Genomic DNA, 22,618 nt, shown 5'->3' with positions numbered 1-22,618 from the left:
CATTTTTTTCCTCATGCTGTTTTCTTTGGGTTTACTTTGCCATTCTTTCCCTAGGGATTTGAGATAGATCATAGTTTATTAGTATCCAGTCTTTTTTTTCTAACATACACATTTGCTACTCTAAAGTTTCCTCTGTGACTTACTTTAGCTTCATCTCAAAAAGTTTCTAATATGTTACTTCTATCATCGAATTCAAAGCATTATAGAAATATATTTTTAATTTTCTTTTTTTAATCTTCTTTTGGTTGTTTTTCCTTTATTTATTTATTTACATTTATTTTTTATTCTAGATTCAGGGATTACATGCACAGGTTTGTTACACGACTGTTTTTTGTATGATATTTCTTTCTTGATAAATTTTTAAACAGTATTTATTTGCTTTTTTAAATCAACACAAATTATATATATTTCTTATGTACAACATGATGTTTTGAAATACGTACACATCGTAAAATGGCTAAATTAAGCTAATTAGCACATGCATTATTACATACACTTATCTTTTTTTATAGTGAGAACACTTAAAATCTCTGTTACCAATTTTAAAGACAGTACATTGTTATTAACTATAGTCACTATGTTGTAAAACAGATCTCTTGAACTTATTCCTCTTAACTTAAATTTGTATCCTTTGCTCAGCATCTCTTCAACCTCACTCCACCCCACCCCTAGCACTTGTTAACCATCATTTTACTCTGTAATTTTATAAGGTCAACTCTTTAGATTTTGCATATAAGTGAGATCATGGTATATTTGTGTTTCTGTGCCTGGCTTCTTACATTTAGCATAATGTCCTCCAGGATTATCCACATTTTTGTAAAATGACAGGATTTCCTTCTTTTTTGAAGCCAAATAGTATTCCATTATGTATATATATATATCATGTTTTTTTGTTCATTCATTAATGAACACATAGATTGATTTTATATCTTAGCTATTTTTAGTAATATTGTAATAAACCTGGGAGTGTAGATATCTCTTCAATACATTCTTTAATGCTCATCATCACTGGCCATTAGAGAAGTGCAAATCAAAACCACAGTGAGATACCATCTCACACCAGTTAGAATGGCCATCATTAAAAAGTCAGGAAACAACAGGTGCTGGAGAGGATGTGGAGAAATGGGAACACTTTTACACTGTTGGTGGGACTGTAAACTAGTTCAACCATTGTGGAAGTCAGTGTGGCGACTCCTCAGGGATCTAGGACTAGAAATACCGCTTGACCCAGCCTTCCTATTACTGGTATATACCCGAAGGACTATAAATCATGCTGCTATAAAGACACATGCACACATATGTTTATTGTGGCACTATTCACAATAGCAAAGACTTGGAACCAACCCAAATGTCCAACAACGATAGACTGGATTAAGAAAATGTGGCACATATACACCATGAAATACTATGCAGACATAAAAAATGATGAGTTCATGTCCTTTTTAGGGACATGGATGAAACTGGAAATCATCATTCTCAGTAAACTATCGCAAGGACAAAAAACCAAACACAGCATGTTCTCACTCATAGGTGGGAATTGAACAATGAGAACACATGGACATAGGAAGGGGAACATCACACTCTGGGGACTGTTGTGGGGTGGGGGGAGGGGGGAGGGATAGCATTAGGAGATACACCTAATGCTAAATGACAAGTTAATGGGTGCAGCACACCAACATGGCACATGGATACATATGTAACAAACCTGCACATTGTGCACATGTACCCTAAAACTTAAAGTACAATAATAAAAATAAAATAAAAAGTAAAAAAAAAATAAAACCACAATGAAATATTACTTCACATCTGTTACAATGACTGTTATTAACAAGGTGAAAGATAAGTAATGCTGGTGAGGATGTGGAGAAAAGAAAATCATTGCACACTATAGGGGAAGTATAAATTAGCATAATGATTAGGTAAACAGTATGAAAGTTTCTTTAAAAAACAAAAATAGAACTACCATATTCCAGTAATCTCACCACTATATATTTAAAGGAAATAATTTTCAAAATAATATGTTGTTTTCTGGCTTGATTACATTTTATTCGTGGAGCATATTCTCATAAAAGTTTTTGAAGTTGCCTTATGGTCAGTTTTTGAAATGTTACATGTGTACTTGAAATATATTCATTTAAGTGTTTAGTGTACATATTGTACTTGTTTATATACAAATATTTTGATATATTATTTTATTATGTATTTTAAATATATATTACATATCATTATTTAAATCTTATTTTTCTCATTTGTTTTCTCCTTTGAATTATCTAGAGAGTTATAATAAGATCATCTGTAGTTTGGTCAATTTGTTTTATGTATATTTAAGACAAATTGGGAAAATATAGATTTTAAATTGTTAAATCTTTCTGGTGAATTGGACCTTTTCTTATTATGAAATAATCTTCTGCATATATAGTGCTTTTGTTTTGTAAATTATACTTTTAGATATTGTTTATATGTCATATCTTTTCATCCTTTCATTTTCATCTTCTCTGTGTCTTTTCTTTTCTGCTTTTTTTCCCCTCTGTAAGTTTGGTCATCATGTATTCTGTTACTAGTCTCTTAGCAGTTACCCTAGGAATTACACCATGAATTTCCTCAAAGTCTATTATTTGGTCAATAATTCATGGTGTTATTTCTAGGGTAGCCACTAAGTGATTTAGTGTGTGCTATTTCCAAGCTAACATGGGAGGAAGATGAAATTTAAAATATTCAATCCAAAAGAAGCAAAGAAAAGAGGACAGAAAAAATATTCAGGACAAGCAATACAAATAGAAAGTACAGAGAAGATGGTAGATTTATAGCCCAAATATATCTACAACTACATTAAATGTAAATGGGCAAAATGAACTAGATGAAAGAAAATAAGTATTAGGTTTTTTATAAATGGGATATGATGTGTATAAGGATACTAAAATGATTTTTCATTATTGACCTAAGAGAAGAAGGGGTTAGTGTGATGATCTCCACTTGCCATCATAGAATCTCACACCCTTGACCTTCTTTAGGTCTTCAGCGTTAGTTTCTATCTTGATTCCTGACCAGTTAATTGTCTCTTTCCTGAAGTCCTAGCCATCTGTAATCGTGTGCTCTTTCTATTCTCAAAGCAGTTATTGTCTTTCCTACTCATTTGGCTCTTAGTATCTAGGTTTCTGTTGTTGTTGTTGTTGTTGTTTTGTAATTTGTATCTTGTTAGTTGTTAGTCTGAATACTTAACTAGATTCTAAAACTTTTTGTATACCTTGGACCTAGCATAATGCCCACATCAAACATAATATAATAATAAGCCCTCAATATAGTCTTGAGGTGCTGCTGCTGCTGTGCTGATGATGCTGATGTCAATATTAATGATGACATTAGTGACAATAATGATCGTAGCAGAGACCACAACAACTACCAAGCACCAGAAAGTGGGAAACCAGATGTAGAAGCTCTAGAAAAAAATGAGTTATTCTTATTGTTAAATGAGCAACATAGACATAATCTACAAGTCTTATGAATCCCATTAAAATTACCTGAGAAAATGACACTGAAAAATAGTATATTCTTAGAAAGGGAGGATCATATAGCTATGCCTCTTGATTAAGCTGATATGATTTTAGGAAAATCACTTAACCTCTCTAATTCTTCAGTGCTGTATCTGTAATATTGGAGATAGTCTACCTTTCCTTTATTGAATGGCTGGAAAAATCCAATGAAATAATGTATGTAAAGTGTTTTAGAAACTATAGATTTTAACTTATTATGTAAAGAAATGTATTCAAAATTGTACCCTTTTCCTTGTGGACTTTTAAAAATCTTATAGAAAGCGTAGGAAAATGGACTGCTTAGTAATTAATATTACTAACAATCATATTTGAATACTGCTTGACTTTGATGTCACACAGTCTTAAGGCAACTTTGAATTTCTAATGAAACAGGTGCGATTCACTAAATTGTTGTGGGGCAAACAGCACCAGCTGAGATTAGTGCAACTAAAAATGAGAGCACTTTAACACAGGCTTTTTTCTACACAGCAGTTTTACCAGGAGCTATCCATTTAGTAGACTATGTTAATTTTTGGCAAAACTTTCTTCTAATTAGCGGGTATGCAGTGATTTCAAAGAAACAAGTCATATTTTTAACACCCACAATGTCGAGGCATTATGTCTAAAGTTCTCTTCAGCTTTATAAGCTAGATTGCTGAATGAATTGTGAATTACGTTAATTTTTGATAGCAACCCAGAGGTCTTTGAGGGAAGTGGACCAGAAAAATTCAGACAATTATTATACATAATTATGCAGGTAATTATGATAATTATCATCATCACAAAGTTGTTTACAAAGTAGAAAAATCCAATTTTGAAGAAAATTGCTAACTTACAGTGCTTTGCAGGAACCGATTAAAAATTGAATTGCTTGCAATTTAGGGGAAGAATTTTAGCAAGTCTGCTTTCAGCTTTACTAAGAACTTGCAAGTACAGTATCTGGTATTCATTTTTATCAAAAGGGCATCTGATAAAAAAAGAAAGAAAAGAAAAAGCAAAGGCAGAAAGAAAGAAAAAGACAAAAAAAAAAAAACACACAAGAAATCTGCTTGCTCTCTGAAACCTTTCTGTATTCCTCCAGATTCTGTTGATACTGAAGAAGCTGAGGGTGCATTCTGTGGAATATGATTCTTTTGAAAGAAAGTCCATTGATTATTAAGCACCTACTGGGCGTCCCCTTTGAGCACAGCACAGACACTGAAAGCTATGAAGAATAAAAAGAAGTAGGACTGGTTTAGCTCTGGGAAGCATGATGCCCCTTTGGACGGTGGGGCAAGATTTAACACTCATAGAACACTTGGGAACAGTTACATGCTGCCATGGGGTATGGAGTGTGGCAGAATTTTGGAGAAGGCAGGAACTGGCTGGTCTATCTCACCCACAAAAATGTAATAGTCTTTGAGAGTAGAGGTTATGCCTTATTCATTTTTCTATTCACCTTCATTAATCTTTCTCTTTGTCTTCTCATCCCCTCACCCCATTCTCCCCAGAAATTATAATTAAATAAGCCCTCAATAACCCTCATTTTTCACCAATTGCTTTATTGAGATTTTAGAGTTTTAAACCCTATGTTGCTACTGCCTCCACAATATCTGTGTGTGTGTGTGCACGTGTGTGTGTTGTTTCTACCTTTGGGATTCTTTCCTGGGTTCTCATTTCTTGGGGTGACACTCATAAGCAACCTTCGCCTCCCTAGGGGCAGTTGAACTTATTGCAAAATGTCCAGTATTTCTAACTGCAAGTACAACCCCAGTGACACAAGCCTCAAGACAAGAGTGTACATATATATAATCTTAATTTACAAATAATAATTGCATACATTTATAAAGTACAATGTGAAGTTTTGATGTCTGTATACATTGTGGGATGATTGAATCAAGCTAATTACCATATCTATTACCTCACTTATTATTTTTGTGGTTAGAACATTGAAAATTTACTCTTTTAGCAATTTTGAAATATACATTATTATTAACTATAGTCACCGTGCTGGGCAAGATGTCACCAGAGCTTATTCCTCTTATCTAACTGAAACTTAGTACCCTTTGACCAACATCTCCCCTTTCCCTGTCCCACCTACTCACTCACCCCAGCCCCTGGTAACCACCCTTGTACATTCTACTTCTATGCTTTGACTTTTTAAGATTCTACAAATAAGTGAGATCATGCAGTATTTGCCTTTCTTGCCTGGCTTATTTTGCTTAGCATAATGTCCTCCAGGTTCATCTGTGTTGTCATGAGACAAGGTTTTTCTGCTGCCTGAAGTGCAGAGCCAGCCACAGAGGAGAGGTGGAGGGATACCAGCAGTTCCTGACCCGGTGGGTGGGAAAGGACAGAGCTTCTCCATTCAGCACTTAGAATGAGGTGACAGAACAACTAATCTCAAGCCAGGACACTTGTGAGAATGAAAGGAGGTGCTTGGTGGAATGCAGAGAAGCTGAAAGTCAGCCCAGCAGAGGAAGCTAAGAACCTTGGGGTTAGCCTGTGGAATGGGTCAACCTCACAAATGCTGAGCCTTTTGGGGGTGATATTTAGTGCTCAAGTAGAATAGAAGCCCAGGATTCAACTGTCCATGACCCAATTAACACAGGGCATGTAGTTCCAAAAATTGGCTGTTGCTGAAGGTGATGAATACATGTATGTAGAAACCACAAATATACATACCCAGAACATAAACAAATACGCTTCTGCAGGATTAAAATTTTGTGAATGCAAATAAAAGAAAAAAATGTAAAAAAAAAAAAAAAAAAAAAAAAAAAAAAAAAAAAAAAAAAAAAAAAAAACCTCTGTAGGGGATCAGTTATCAAAAATGGTTAAGAAACACTGATACAGGGAAATACTCTGGATTGGAAGTCAAGAGATTAAAGCAACTGAGAAGTATAAATGTGTGTCTGAGATTTAAAAGAAAGGAAATTTTGCATAACCATGGAGTTGTGACGCTCCGGAGGTGGCAGTGAGGAAACATAAGGATGATTTGCAGGTGGGGCTTGAGAAAGTGAGCAGCCTCCACACAGATGCTGGTAGAGAAGCCGCATCTTGGGACAGGGCCAGGTTTCCACTTAAGTAGAACATGGTGGGGTGTGTTTTGTAAAGTTTGAGGACATGGGTACAATTGTTTACAGTGGATTAAGGTTTCAACAGAATTTAGTAATGACTACATCCAAATGGTTACCATATTTTATAAATGCTACATTAACTGAAATATTGCTGTTATGCAACCAGGTGGCTGCTGAAATTCATCAGAGGCTCATGGAAGAAGAAAAAGAAAACCAGCCAGCAGACCCCAAAGAAAAATCTCCTCAGATGGGTGCAAATAAAAAAGTCAAAAAGGAGCCACCCAAGAAAAAACAGGAAGACAAAAAACCCAAAGGTATTTATGGTTTTAGCACTCAGAACCCTGGATGCCTAAACCTCTCCTTGGTAGAAAACAAGCATTTAACTAGACACATTATTAGCTTCTAAGCCACTAAAATACTACTCATTAGGTTTAAACTAGAGACCCAGGCTTCTATGATTTGTGGTGTTAGTGGCAAATCACATTGCATACCAAGCTCACCTAACTTGTTTAACCAAATAGCCAGATGTACTCAGGGTAAAATAAACCTCAAAGACAGTTTTGAAATGTTAAAAGAACTTCCAGGATGGTACTATGTCATCCGAAAAGTCTGTGCAGAAAGGCTAACACTGCAGTAACAAAGAGAAGTTTAGGCCGGGCGCGGTGGCTCACGCTTGTAATCCCAGCACTTTGGGAGGCCGAGGCGGGCGGATCACGAGGTCAGGAGATCGAGACCACGGTGAAACCCCGTCTCTACTAAAAAAATACAAAAAATTAGCCGGGCGTGGTGGCGGGCGCCTGTAGTCCCAGCTACTCGGAGAGGCTGAGGCAGGAGAATGGCGTGAACCCGGGAGGCGGAGCTTGCAGTGAGCCGAGATTGCGCCACTGCACTCCAGCCTGGGCGACAGAGCGAGACTCCGTCTCAAAAAAAAAAAAAAAAAAAAGAGAAGTTTAAAAGCTATGTTTTTAAAAGCTATGTGTATGTTTCAGGGGCAAGTCCTTTTCTCCTGGAGGCCTCCTGCCTAAATCCCTGGCTCAGTAGCATGAGGGAAAACAAAGAGTTGAGAAAATACATCTTGAAAGAGATCCCTAATTAACCTAAGGAATGAATAGCTTTGGCATCAACATTACCCTCCCTCTCTGAAGTGGAATCCTGGGAAGCAAATGAGCAGAACTCACTCCACTCATAGATTGTCTGTGATATATTTATTATACACCTGCTATGTGAAATGCCCTAGATGGATGCCAAGAACACAATAGTAAATTAAAAACAAAACCAAAAATCACAACCACAGTCCCTGCCCTAATCCAGCTATAGTCTTGCAGTAGAGAGACATGTGACCATTGTGCTTTGATAGGGGAGGTACAAGTACCTTAAGAACAAGGTCTCCCTTCTCCGTCCGATGGCTTAGAAGACTCTTCTTAGATGGAGAACATTCAAGCAGCCAGGAATGGGAATTAAAGGAAAGCACTGAGGATGGAGGAAGGAGTGGGTCAGTGGCACTTGAAGGAAGGGGAAGAGTATTACCTCGATAAAGAACACACCACTTTAGTCCATCTCAAGTGGCAGGAATAAGGGAAGTGCTTCTGTTGACTTTAATGGAGTAACTGTTGGGGTCTGATCCCTTAATTTTACAGATGATAAAACAGAAATCCAGAGAGATTAATCTCTCCTTCATCTGTAACTTACATACACATCTATTATTGCAACATATTACAATTTCTTTGTTTACAGTATCTTCTTTACAAGATTTGAACCCTTCGAGGTCAGACCCTCAAGAAAGATTAGTTGAACTGAAAATAGAGCTATGTAAATGGGCCCTGCAACTAGAATCATATTGCCATAGCCCATGGGTAAATCCTTTGATAAGTACTGACAAATTTATATTTTCTAATTCTCTTATATAATCACTGATGTACTTATAGTTAAGTTCTAATTAAAATATAATTAAATTAGCCAGGAGCAGTGCCTCACACCTGTAATCCTGCACTTTGGGAGGCCAAGGCAGGTGGACTGCTTGAGCCCAAGAGTTTGAGATCGGCCTGAGCAAAATGACAAAACTCTGTCTTTACAAAAAAATACAATAAAATAGCTGGGTATGGTGGCACACATCTGCAGTCCCAGCTGCTAGGGAGGCTGAGGTGGAAAGATTGCCTGAGCTTGGGAGGTCGAGGCTGCAGTGAACCATGAACATGCAATTGCGCTCCAGCCTGGGTGACAGAGCAAGACTGTCTCAAAAAATAATAATCATATTTAAACAGATTATAGATTCTTGACTATCACCCGCATTTCACCCACATCTTCTTGAGGTTATTCTCGTATCTTCTTTTTTGGTGAAGATCTAGGAAACACTTTGCTAATAGAAGTTATCCCTTATGGAGTGGTAATTCTGCAGGTGTCTAATGGGGTCAGCACTATGTTGGGATTTGCTAATTTCTGTCCCCAAACTCTGGATTTCACTATGTTTGGAAACTGTAACCATCTTTGCACTTGCTACATACCTTATTGTTTAATTATACTACACAAATTGGGTGTTTTTATATGAGTCCAGCCCAGGAACCATACAGAGGATTTTCAAGGAAAAATTCAGTATTTCATCACACATTCTGGGAGGACCAAGGTTTCATTGTTTCCAAATCACTAGAGGTTTATAGCTTAACAAATTTTGCTTTGTGCTCATTCTGTCCAAGTACTATGTGCATACCTTTGTATTTTGTTAGTTTACTCAGCATGTTTCATTGCCCTTTCAGGTAAATCACCACCTATGGCAGAAGCAACTCCTGTCATAGTAATAACAGAGGAAATGGCTGAAATCGAAAGGAAAAATGAACTGAGGGTCAAAATAAAAGAACACCTCGCTGCCTTGCAATTTGAAGGTAGTGATTGAAACGACTAAGATGATGCTTTTCAGTAGAAAGGAGACCACTAGCCAAACAGCCCACAACTGGCTCGTCAATTGCCTCAGACCATGTCTATGAGAACATACAGCAAAGAGGTTGAAAAGCACAATATTCAGTTGACTGTTTTCATTTGACCACATGAGGACTAGATTTGAGTGTTGCATGAGTCAGATGTTTTGGCATCACCTAATCAGTCTTAACTGATGGCAGGATCTCAAAAAGAACCAAAAAGAATTTGGGAATGGGTTAGAAAAAGCAATAGCAGTAATTAAAATCTCATAAAACAGAAACAAAAGAAAATGTTGAAAGTTTGTATGATTTTACAGGTTTAGATAGGGACTACCTAAAGTAAGTGGTTTTATATTACAGTAAGAATAATTTAGGTCCCTCATGAGGAAAATAACATTTTAACTAAAGGCTAACAGGCCCGGAAAATGAGTTCTTGGGAACAAAGGCCATAGGAGAGCCAGTCATGTATCTATTATGTTCAGGGGTGTTCTTCTCTATAGGAGCAATGACTCCGCAAAACATATTCTCCTTATGGCTCTCCTAATTGTCTTGTAATGCAATTCTAAATGAAATCTGAAAAGATCAGGAAACTGAGCAAACATATCCTAAGGGAAATAAACATGGTCAATATACAAAATGACAAAACCACCAAAATGTGGCATGGGGTATGCCAAGACAACTTTAACTACTCAGTGACTGTTAACTACTAAGGATGTTTTCCATCCCTTGTTTCTCTCATTTTCTCTCCCCTGTCCTCCCCATCTTACTACCACCCACTTCTACAACCCCAACAATAAAATCTGAAGTCAGTTGAACACAGGGAGACTGTGGCATCAGGCGAATCCAGGACAGATGCATCTCCCCTATTGCCTGCCCTGCATCTGATTTCAGTGGTTTTCAGTATACTTCATCTTTCAGTTCATTCCGTACATGATCCTTAGTGTAGCAAAATTCATTTATTCATATAACAAATGATTATTGACTTTCCACTCTGTGCCAAGTCCTGTGATAGTTGCTGGAGACACACATTTATATGTACAAACATAAACAAAAAATAAAACTCAGTCTCAAGGAAGAGAAATGCAATCACTGTTGCATGTTGACCTGTTGACAGCTGGGCCTGTAGTCACAGCTACCGAATAGATTGAGGTGAAGGATCAATTGTGTTTGAATCCAGCCTGGGCAACACAGTGAGATCCTGTCTCAAAAAAAATGTGATATTGGTGGCGGGCATATGGAGCAAAGGGGACATGAGGGGAGTTCCTGGCTTACCAGAGGAACTAATTCTTGAGCGGAATTGGAAGACTATGGAGAAGTTTTTCCAGGGGAAAAATTGGCGTGAGAATGAAGAGAAGTATTACGTGCCATGGCAGAGAGAGGGGTAAGAGGCATATCAGCTTGTGAGTAGCTTAGGAGCATGAGGCATATTCTGGGAAGGAGCAACTTGGGAGATGGGGAGGCCAGACCATGGAGGGTTATCTAGGCACTGCCAAGAATGTTTGATTCTTCCCTGGTGGCAACTGGGAGCTAGTGAAAAATTATGAGCAGTTAAAGTGATTATGATCACATCTGCAGGTAAGATAAATTACTCTGGATAGTGTGGAGGTGGATTTAGATTTGAGGTGGGGGAAGAAAGTTAGAAAAAGTAGGATTGAGGCTATTGCAACAGTTTAAGTGAGAGATAATCAGCACCCAAACGAGGTGGTGATGATGAAAAAAAGCCAAAAAGAGAAACTGGAAAAATTTTGGAGATAAAATCCACCAACCAAATTATGTGCCAAGATCAGTAATAGGCCCGGGGGCACATGGAGTTTCCCCTGATTTTAGTGGTGCTGAGAAATACAATGGCAGTGCCACCGCAGGTTCTAAAGTAAGTAGATAAGCAAGAGACTTTGTCCCCCACTCCCTTTTCAAAATTCAGAAATTACCTATGTGTGTTTTCACATTTCATTTATCAAAGAGTAGATTGCTATAAAGTGCAATAGATAAAAAGCTCAATTATAGTTTTGGTTCAGATAATTTCTGAAATGACTCTACCACATATTACATTTTGCTTTTCAGTGAGATGGATATTATCTTATCTATTCTGGTATGTTAAACGTGCACCTAAAGCTTCACAAATTGAAGCACCAGTGGTTTCAAAGTGAATCTGTTCATTAGTAAATGCGTGCACTGCAATATGTTAAAACATTCTTATTTCTCTTTGCAAATAGAAATAGCCACGCAGTTTCGACTTGAACTGATAAAGACAAAAGCATTGGCTCTTCTTGAAGATTTAGTAACAAAGATGGTTGATGTATATAAACTCATGGAAAAATGGCTTGGTGAGAGGTATTTGAATGAAATGGCCAGGTAAAGTACTACATGACTTTCTGAAAATATGCTTTGTGTATTCTAAGTACGAAAATTGATGAAGATTTTTAAGGTATTTACAAATTTAAATTAGTTACAAATATAAATTTTGACCTTTTAGGAAATCACATGTATAAACAGATAACATGAGCTTTAATATCATGTTTATATTAACTCTTTTCTAACAGTAAATCACGCATTAAAGGGTTCTATTGCTATATTAAACTTTGCACAATATTTACGAGTTTAGCTATCATACTAATCAATGAGAACCTTATTTTACAAGGTAAGATTATAGGTAATTTAAAAATAGTTTTCAGAAGTAAAATAATGCTTCATACTTTTCCAATGGTAGATTTATTATCAGTCAGAGCCAATTAAGGGGAGATTAAAAAGTCATTCACTGGAATGTTTTACCAGCTAGACTGATTCTCTTGTAAGACCAACCCCAAGTTCTACTTTTCTGTTGAGTTCCAAAGACTTCCCAGACTTTCACTGCTACTGAGGGGCAATGACTGTCATCCTGTTAGTTCACCCTTAAAAGGTACAAAGAGGCAGCTCAGCAGAGTGAGTCATGATTGTCCAGACCAGGAGCCCCATCTTGTCCACAAATTAGTGGCATGCTTGATTGCTCTGGGCCTCATTGGCTTCATCTATACAAGGAAACACTCCAGCCAGGCTATTTCAGAAGTTTACATTAGATCTAGATTCCAAGATACACTACAGTTTACAGTAAACATTTACTGAAAACTTAGAAGTTGCTACACAAACAGTATTCAAAAGGCAAGTATTCTTAGAAGCAACAATCGTCATGTAAAAAGCAGCTGTTATGGTTTGTTTTCTCTGGGCCTTGTCTCATAGTGAAATTCTTCTGTAAAGTCTTCAGCCTAGTTGTTTAGAACTATTGCTCCATAGTAAAACAAACAAACATTAAACAGAATAAAAAATACAAACACAAGCACAAGTAAGTAAGCTTACTGCAGTAATACTTAAAATCATTTTGCTATTGGATAACCAAGTCAGTTACTCATCAGCATCACACAGTAATAATATTCAGTTCTGTTCTCTGCCTGCTATTTTCAAATGAAAGTCTATCTTCTTCGTTTTTGGGACTCATGGCTCCCATCCATGTGGCCATCCAGTGTAAATGCATATTTTAGCAGATGTACTCATATTTCTCAGATTTATATTGTATACGTCTTTGCCCTGTGAATCTACAGATGCTGTCATGAACTGTGGCCACAAGAAGTTAAAACCTAGAAATGTGATACAAATAAATAAATTAATTAATTAAGTAAGTAAGTAAATAGCTAGTTGGCAGATCCCTCTGACCTTCAAATCCTGTTTTTATTTTCCTGGCACTTTTTTCCTTCCGTTGTTAAGATTACTCTTAAGTAACCTTCCACTAGGTGGCGCGCATCTGTTTTAGTGTCCTGATTCCCAATAAAGGTATTATTCTACTGGTCATGTTTTACAGAGTATCGTGCCGGGTTATGTTTGGGTCTCTATCCACATTTGGAGTCCCTCCTCACTCACATAAACTCAGCAGCTATCCAGTGACCTCCTCTGTCCCCGAGCACGCAACCACCCTAAAGCATAAACTAATTGGCTAACACGTGTTACATGGACACTCACAAAGACAACATTCTGGAGTTGAATTCTAGAGTATCTTTTCAAAGATAGCAACTAATACTACTTTTTAAATTTTCAGTTATATGTTCGGTATATGGTATATTTGGTGCCTATGAATTATATAAAATCAGATCAAATATGCACTTTTCTGTGATGCTCACTTTCATTGTAATATATAAACAAGATCCTTTCTTCAATACAGCGATAATGCACTTATTCATGTATAAAACTTCTCTAGCCTTTAAAATGGCTTTTAAAAGGTCATTAACTATACCCCCAGTACAGTTTAAATCCTTGCCGTACATGAGTTCACATTAATAACCATAAGATAGGGAGTGTTGCGTTGTTGATTCCATTGCAAAGACAAGGAAATTCAGAGAGCTTAGGTTACTTGCCCCAGGATCTGTGGCTTAAGAGTGTCCTAGGATGAGAACTCAGATTCCAGTACTCTTTCTACTGCATCATAGTGGTTCCCAACTGTTGCTGCTTTACCATGTGATCTAGCTAGGAATTGTTATTGTTCATGAAGATAGCAAAGCAATTTCAATGGATTATATGCAACAGAGGCTATTCTGACATCTTTGTTTTAGATAACATCAAACTTCTTGACAGAAGTAGAGAAAAGCCACCCTTCTAGAAATACATTATCGAACTTGATTCACTGTATAATTCATCCTGATTCCAAATAAATGTAATTCTAATAGTCATGTTTTACAGAGTATTATGCCATATAACCTTATTCTGGTTCATACTTAGAATGAAATATAACCCTTGATATAATCTTGCTTACATAGTAAAATATATTCTAATACTAATAAAAACTATATTTAATAGGTTCTCTTTAAGTTCAGTTTTGTGTAAAATGTGTAACTATTAGCTGTTTAATAAGCATGCATTTTCTATTTAATCTGCATTTATTTATACCCTGCCTTTTTACAAAATATATTTGGGGACAAATTGAAATTTATAAGCATGCAGATGGAGTTAGCTGTCTAACAGCTATATAATGTGTTTACTTTTGTGTGTATGTCTTATAAGCAAACTTTATTAATATAATAGCATCTTTCATGGGGTTAACACTATCCATTTTACCACTTTCAGTATAGAAAAATTAACTGACGTAGCTCGCTATCACATTGAAACATCTACAAAAATTCAGAATGAACTTTATTTAAGCCAAGAAGACTTCTTCATTAATGGCAATATAAAAGTCTTCCCAGATCCTCCCCCACCGATACGTCCTCCACCTGTAGAAAAGGAAGAAGATGGCACCCTGACCATTGAACAGCTTGACAGTCTTCGAGATCAGTTCTTAGATATGGCACCTAAAGGTAGGAAAAATAATTATCATGAAAAGAGCACAAAAAAAGGTTAAGATTAACCAGGACAGCAATCACTTGCCAACAAGTAAAATCAGCTCTATGGGATTGTGTGGCACTAAAACATGCCCTTGCTTTGTTCTAGTTTATTAAATATTTGTTTCATACAACATAGACCCTAATTAAATAAGCAGGACTCACTGTGAATAATGCTTGAGCAGTGTGGTGATCCTCATTCCTGGTAATTCCTCTCTCCTGTCCTCGCTGCCCCTTGCTGACAAGTTTGTATATTTGAGTATTACTCCACCTGGCAGCTTACAGAAAGACTTTGTGCATACTTCTAGTTTAGATTTTATATTGAGATTATGAGTTTGTGTTTCTGTGAGGGGAGACCAGGCAGTAGAAGATTTCCCTTTTATGTTGGCCTTTTCCCTCAGTGCTTGTAGACCATAAGCAGAATCAAATAAGTGCTTGTAGACCATAAGCAGAATCAAATAGTCAGTTTGTTCATATGTATGTGTAAATGTTTTCTGTACACAACAATTTTAGCTCTTTCACATTTTATCAGCATGGACCTACAGCATCTGCACAGGCTTTTTTTTTTTTTTTCCAGGCTTTTCCTACTTCCAGATATTCTTCAATGAGTTCTGTCAATTGATAGCACAAGTAATTCAGACAGATCACATAGGATTATCATCTCCACTTTAAAGATCTAGATACTGACTCACAGAGGAGTTTAGCAGATTTTTTGCCTATGGTCATATATCATTCAGAACTCTGCAGATCCAAAGTTCTTGCCCCTTCTCACTGAGCTAAGTTGCCTCTCATAAACAGATTTCTTTTATCTTTCAACATATACTACTTATTGGGAAATTATTACTTTTCCCTGTAGCATAGTTAACTGACTTTAGTATTAATACAATGTTACTTAAAAAAAAAGTCCAGTATTTCTAGAAATTCACATCATACATGATTAGTAAAAAGAGCACTACTCTAAGTCCGAAAGCTTCCTTGCCAAGCCCAATAGGTGAAATTGGTGTATGTGTGTGTGCCTGGGTGAACCTTGCGCTTTGATGTGTCAGCTCATCAAATCAGCTAGAGCAGGCTTTACAGCTCCAAGGTATAAAAGCCCACACTTCAGCTGTGGAGGGATGGAGGTGCTGTTTGGCAGCATTTGGGCACAAAGGAAACATGGCCATCAGCAGGTACAAAAAATCTCAACTTTACAAAGTTCAGCCCATGAAATTCCTTCAGTCCGTTAGTCAGACAGAGTGCACCCTCTTCTACATGGTGCGAGCTCCACAATGCCCTTTCATTATGTACTTCCCTCTGCAGAGTTGCTTTTTCTCTTCATTTTATCCAGGCCATTATTTTACACAAAAAATAAAAAGATATGTGTAAGTAGATTCTAAACATGACATGTGGTTTGCTTTAATCCTACACTCTGGTGACTGGGAGGAAATCACTCAATTAATAGGTAAAAACTAAAGGCATCTGGGGACACTTGAATAGGTAGAAGTGGATTTTGAAAATTATCATCCACTTATATCTTTCAGCAGGAACCCTAGTATCCATGATGCTAATCATAATACTTTCTTGGATCCAACCTCAAATCCAGAGCTTATATTTCCACTAAAAGTTTAAAAATAAATTTAAAAAAATAGCAGGTATAACTTGACATGTGTCTCAGAAGATTAACTCTAGAAACCCTTGAGACACAAAGATGTCAACAGATAAATGTTTTCAGACTATGGAAGAAATAAGAAGGGAGGGAGAGGAAGTAAAGGAAGGGAGGGAGGGAGAAACGGAGTTTTGTTTTGTTTTGTTTTGTTTTTTAAAAAAAGCAGAGTAAAAGGAAACCATTTGCCCTAGGAGCTGAGAGATTAATTTGAAAAGGCAAGCAAAGAGGAAGGAAATATGAACAACTATTTGAGTTCTTTCTGGGACACACTATGAATGTTATTCAAGTGCTCAAGAATGCAAAGCATCAGTGTGCCCTGAAATTGGTCAAGGAAAAGTCTGTGGAGCAAAACTTTGGAGGGAGAAATTGAAGAGGGTAAAGAGATTTCGTGGCAAGGCTACAGAGAATGTTTACAGTTAGGGGAACAGCTGCAGGAAACTCTGTAGACAAGAAGCGTGAGGATGGGAGCATGATGTTTGGGAAATGGTTAGGAAACTGCTCTGCTTTTCTTTCTCCAACCGCATGAACTCCAGGCGAGTAGAAGAGGAGGCTTTCTCTGTGTGAGGAACCACCTGCGCCCACCCAAGCTGGAGAATTAACCCATATGCAAGAATAACAGTTGTAATTACCACAGAATTTACAAGGCTATACAATACAGTAGGATTTGGGGATTGTGATGATTCAAAGTGAGTTATGTATGGTCTATGGGCAAACAGTTTAAACTCTTTTCTCTATTAGCTCAACTATACCATTTGAAAAAATATGTATTGCATATATTGCTTTTTAGGTATATCTAAAATAATAAGTGTTGGGAATTTGATTGACAGGAGTAATGTTCATTGTTATTATTCTTGCTATTCTTATAGAGGGCGGGGAAAAGTATTACTCCATTTTCTGCATATCAGAGTCACAGAATTGGAGGTTCTCTACTGATACTCTTGAAATCAGGCTCCAAACATTGACAGTGGCCCTGCCCGAGGAAACCCATTAACTGCCACTCACCCCTTTTCCCCATCTCTTCTGGCGGCACAAAGTATACTCTGGCTTTTTTGTTTTTCTCTCCTGGTTTGGCAATTGTTCACTTAAGAAACATGATACACACCCATCCGTCTTTTAAATGAAGGCTTTTGTTGTATTTCTTCCAAGAAATGGAAAACAATCCTTTATGATACCTTCCATTGTATTTACCCTAGAGCTCTATAATTTCAAAACGCAGTCTTAGTGAGTGATAGCAGGTTTGAAAGTGTGGAGGAGCTGGCTGAACATGGTGTGTTTCAAATGTGTGATCCTGCAGAACTTCCTGCTCAAACTTGCTATTATTTCTATGCCAAGAAATGTAAACATTTTCCTATATGATTTCATATATGCCCATGCAATCCATAATATCTAAGATGCAACTTTCAAGTTCACCAAAATATATTAAAACAGATGGATTTTTTTGGGAGGGAAGCATACATATTTATTTGCATATAACAGCCATTATGTTACTAGGCCCATGGTAGGATTTTTTAGCAGATTTATAAAAAGCACTGATATTACTAAATTACACTTTGCAAGTTTTAATCATGCCACACAAATACAATTATTGGATTATTATTTAATCTTTGATTAAACAATGACTTAATGCTTTAAATACTTGCGACTAGATAGTATCAAGATGTAAATGGAAAGAACTAAAGCTTAAGGGGTTTTCTGCTAAGTATTGGTTAATCCCTTTGAAAACAAAAGTTTTCATTAGCCCTTACTAAAGATAATGTAAAATTGAAAACCATCATATATTGTAACATATTCAACCCTCCTTTTCTGGTCAAATTCTGCCACTTATGATGATTCTACCTCTCTTTTGGTAAAGGTAATGATTAGACATAAAATATTATTTATTGATATGATTGACACAAATATACCAGAAAAATAATGACCTTATACATGATAATCAAATTAGATCATGCAAAATGCAATGAAACAGTTGATTACACTTGCATTTTTCCTGCCACTTAACAAAGATCCATACTTTAGAAGCATAAGAACAGTATGAGTAAAAGAAAGCTAATGAATCAGCAAACCATTCTTTCCATTACCTATCCTAGGAATCATTCCTATGAGCATACTCCCGACAGAGTTAGGTCTAGTGAACATTTTCTGAATTATAACAATAGCCAATTTGGCATGGTCACTATGTGTCAGACCATTTGCTAACATTTTCATATGTTAATTCACTTATTATCCACCTCAGTCTATGATGGGATGGCTAGAGTCAAACAGTTCTTTCTCAAGTTCACCTCTTGTCAAAAGACTGTCATATGATCTTGGACAAGTTATTAAATTTCTCTCTGCCTCAGTTACCACATCTGTAAAATAAGAATAATAATGATACTTATTCCATGTATTGAAATACAGTTGTTATGAAGATTAAAGTAATTAGTATATGTAAAGTGCTTAGAAAGAGTATAGCACATAGAATGTGCAATTTAAGTGTAATCATATAAGCCATTGTGACTTGATTATATAATTATAGTAATGTCATATTAGTATATAATACACAATATTGATACAAAGTATTCTATTATCCAAAATGTTAGCTTGGTTTCTTGAAGATGGAAATACCCTAGTATGCATTTGCAATATTACCCCTGAGTGCTTCCAAAAAAATGTACACCACCTGGTAGAATTAAATCATAAAGTAATGTGGTTTCCTGGGGAGTACAAGCATTCCAAACAAAAACATTCATTTTGTGTACTCCGGTAAGTTCTGGGTAGGTACATCTTGTCTCCAAACATCAAGTGCCAAGTACATAAGGAAGATAGCCTTTTTCTGATGGAAGCAATTTGGATTCTATTGAAACTAGAATACTTTAGCAATGTTCCTCTGTCCGCACTTAAGCCGTAAGAACTCTTTTTCCTTGTAAGCCCATTGGTACTCAATGAAATGCCTTTAGAGATTTGGTTCACTGCTATTTTTGCTTCTGCTGAGAACCTACCTGAAGAGAATATAGTTTAGCAAATTCTACACCCTCTCTTTTTCTTCAAAAGATGCAGCATTTATTTGTTCAAGGCCTGTAACATTGCTCTAAGAAGCTGACAAGGACCCCTTCTTTGAACCCCTTTTGGAGACCGCCCAGGCTGGAGTGCAGTGGTGCGATCTCCGCTCACTGCAAGCTCCGCCTCCCGGGTTCACGCCATTCTCCTGCCTCAGCCTCCCCAGTAGCTGGGACTACAGGCAAACGCCACCACACCCGGCTAATTTTTTTGTATTTTTAGTAGAGACAAGGTTTCACCATGTTAGCCAGGATGGTCTCCATCTCCTGACCTCGTGATCCAACCACCTCGGCCTCCCAAAGTGCTAGGATTACAGGCATGAGCCACCTCGCCCGGCAGAGATGGATGGATTTAATGACTGGCCTCAGAGACAGAGGGTGCACAGTCAGAACTCTAGGCTGTAGTGGTTAAGCTAGATCATTCAGCAGCATGATTTTTACAGGAGTTCAAAGGCAGAAGTAGCTATTGCTGCCTATGTGAGTCAGCATGAGGGTTAGCCCAGAGCTTTTGAAACTGAACTTTCCAGGAAGAAAAGCAGGGGAAGGGTATTCCAGGCAAAGGGATGAAATGGAGCAACTGTGGAGATTTTGAGATTGCATGACATATTGAGGGAACTGTGAACAAACAAGAGGCAGGAGATGGGACCACAGAGAGCTTGTGGTCAGGTTGTGAAGTCTCAAGTGGCTTGCAAAGGACATGTAGGAGAGGATTTTCAAAGGCATTTAGAGCTAAGTGTCATGGGGAATGGACTGGAGCAGGGAAGAGGCTATATGTGTGAGAGAGTGGTAGACACTGTCAGTCTCTCTGCAAAGCCTTAAAGAACCCAGAGGCAGGAATAAGGGCACCTGAGTGATTGGTTGCCTGAAAGGAGTAACTAGAAAGTTTTATGGATTTTTCCAGGCTTAGTGCTTCTGAGAAAATTATAAAAATACAATATTATGTATTTGCAGGTAAGTATTTTGATCTGAAAATTATCTAAGTTAGTCTGACATTTACCCAAATCAAGAAATACAGAAAGATTTCTTAGAGAAGGGAATGATATAGAAGAATAGGTATTATTGATAGAATTATCACAGCAAGTGGCAAAATATAGGGATTACAGCAAAGAGGACTATGGCCCCCACCTGCCTTTGCTTCTTTCAATGGCGAATTCTTTCCACTAGATCAGATTCAGATCGCAGAAATGCAGTAGTGAATCTAGAAGGCTTTAGACCTGTTAAAACTGTTTATGAGTAGAGTTTCAAATGTGTCTTCAGAATGAAACACACAGGTATTTTCCTGAAGCCAGACAACTTACATTAGACAAATGAAAGTATATACTCAGAATTCAAGGTAATATCTTTTGGAAAATCTGTCCATAGAACTATAATTTTGTTTTGAAACTAGCAAAATCAGTATTGGAAATTAAATTTTTTTAATTTTAATTTTAATTTTAAATTTACTTTTTAATTTAAATTTAAATTTTTATAATTTTTTTAAGACAGGGTCTCACTCTGTAGCTCAGGGTAGAGTGCAGTGGCACAATCATGGCTCACTACAGCCTCAACACAGCCCCACCCACCTCAGCCTTCCAAGTAGCTGAGACTACAGGTGCCTGCCAGCATGCCCGGCTAATTTGTTTTCTTAATTTTCTTCTCTTCTCTTTTCTTTTGTAGAAATGAGGTTTCTCTGTGTTGCCTATTCTGTCTTGAACTCCTAGGCTCGTGATCCTCCCACCTCAGCCTCCCAAAGTGCTGAGAATACAGCCATGAGCTACCATGCTCCCTCAATATGTCATGCAATCTCAAAATCTCCACAGCTGCTCCATTTTCCCCTTTGCCTGGAATACCCTTCCCCTGCTTTTCTTCCTGGAAAGTTCAGTTTCAAAAGCCTCTGGGCTAACCCTCATGCTGACTCATACAGGCAGCAGTAGCTACTTCTGCCTTTGAACTCCTGTAAAACCATGTTGCTGAACGATCTAGCTTAACCACTACAGCCTAGAGTTCTGAATGTGTACCCTCTGCCTCTGAGGGAGAGACAAAAAGAGACTTTAACAAAAAGAGACTTTCTTTTTTCATTTCTTTATTCATTTATTCACCAGCATTGTGTGAGCAGCCCCCAGGCATAGTGCAACTGGCCTAATACGGAAGACTGACAAGTAGCCCAATGCTTGAGTAAGAAAATGCAGGCAGTAGCAGTCAACTACAAGGAGACTAATTTTAAATGAAATACAGTAACATTTAGAATTTGCAAAAATAGGGGTCTATTTTAACCAGAGCCGCAAAAAGACTGATTAAAAAGCAAAGGAGAGGCTGGGCACGGTAGCTCACGCCTGTAATCCCAGCACTTTGGGAGGCCGAGGTGGGTGGTTCACCTGAGGTCAGGAGTTTGAGACCAGCCTGACCAATATGGTGAAACCCCGTCTCTAATAAAAATACAAAAATTAGCCAGGCGTGGTGACAGGTGCTTGTATTCCCAACTACTCGAGAGGCTGAGACAGGAGAATTGCTTGAACCCAGGAGGCGGAAGTTGTAGTGAGCCAAAATCGTGCCATTGGACTCCAGCCCTGGGCGACAGCGTGAGACTCCGTCTCAAAAAAAAACAAAAAAAGCAAAGGAGAAGTTAGACCGCAATAAGGTATGAAAGGCAGAGGCAGATCAACTAATGTCAAGGTTTTCAGTTAAAAGAGGTTGAGATATGAAATCATGAAAACCAGTTAGGAAAGGAGATTAATTTTCTTAAACACCTACCAAGTGCTTAGCAGTCAGCCAGCCAGTATGAAGCACATTATTTAGTTCAAGTCAGAGGGGTCAAACCCTAGAACCATAAAGTATTGACAAAAAAAAAGAATATATGTCATGAAATATTTTAATAAACACATATTCAATTTTTTATTATATGATAAAACAGGGCAATATAATCAATGATTAGTAGCATCAAAGAATGTGTAGAAGGGACACATATATGTGGTCTAGGCTCTCTGCCTTCAGGGAGAAACTGGTATTTGAGGACTTTGTTTTGTGTAGTTTTTAGTTTTTTATCCTTCTGTTCAGATAAATGTATGTCCCCTTGTCTGACAAATAATCAAATATGTCTCAAAAATTAGACCTTTGGGGGAAATAAA

The 22,618-nt window shown here is 37.3% G+C and overlaps 1 protein-coding gene across 3 annotated transcripts in view; it reads left to right on the top strand.

Moving 5' to 3' along the window:
• SPEF2 (sperm flagellar 2) overlaps window positions 1-22,618 on the top strand; it is a 196,352-nt gene that overhangs the window by 146,488 nt on the left and 27,246 nt on the right. For all 3 annotated transcript variants that reach the window (XM_063619889.1, XM_063619888.1, XM_055245840.2), the window contains 4 exons: window positions 6,753-6,900; window positions 9,337-9,462; window positions 11,709-11,847; window positions 14,581-14,810. In XM_063619889.1, the coding sequence (XP_063475959.1) occupies window positions 6,753-6,900; window positions 9,337-9,462; window positions 11,709-11,847; window positions 14,581-14,810 (643 nt within the window). The remainder of the gene's footprint in view (window positions 1-6,752; window positions 6,901-9,336; window positions 9,463-11,708; window positions 11,848-14,580; window positions 14,811-22,618) is intronic.

This window comes from Symphalangus syndactylus, chromosome 16, assembly GCF_028878055.3.
Source record: "Symphalangus syndactylus isolate Jambi chromosome 16, NHGRI_mSymSyn1-v2.1_pri, whole genome shotgun sequence".
Lineage (NCBI taxonomy): Eukaryota > Metazoa > Chordata > Mammalia > Primates > Hylobatidae > Symphalangus > Symphalangus syndactylus.
The sequence above is the reverse complement of the archived record's forward strand: the minus strand, read 5'-3'. Positions and strand labels throughout refer to the sequence as shown.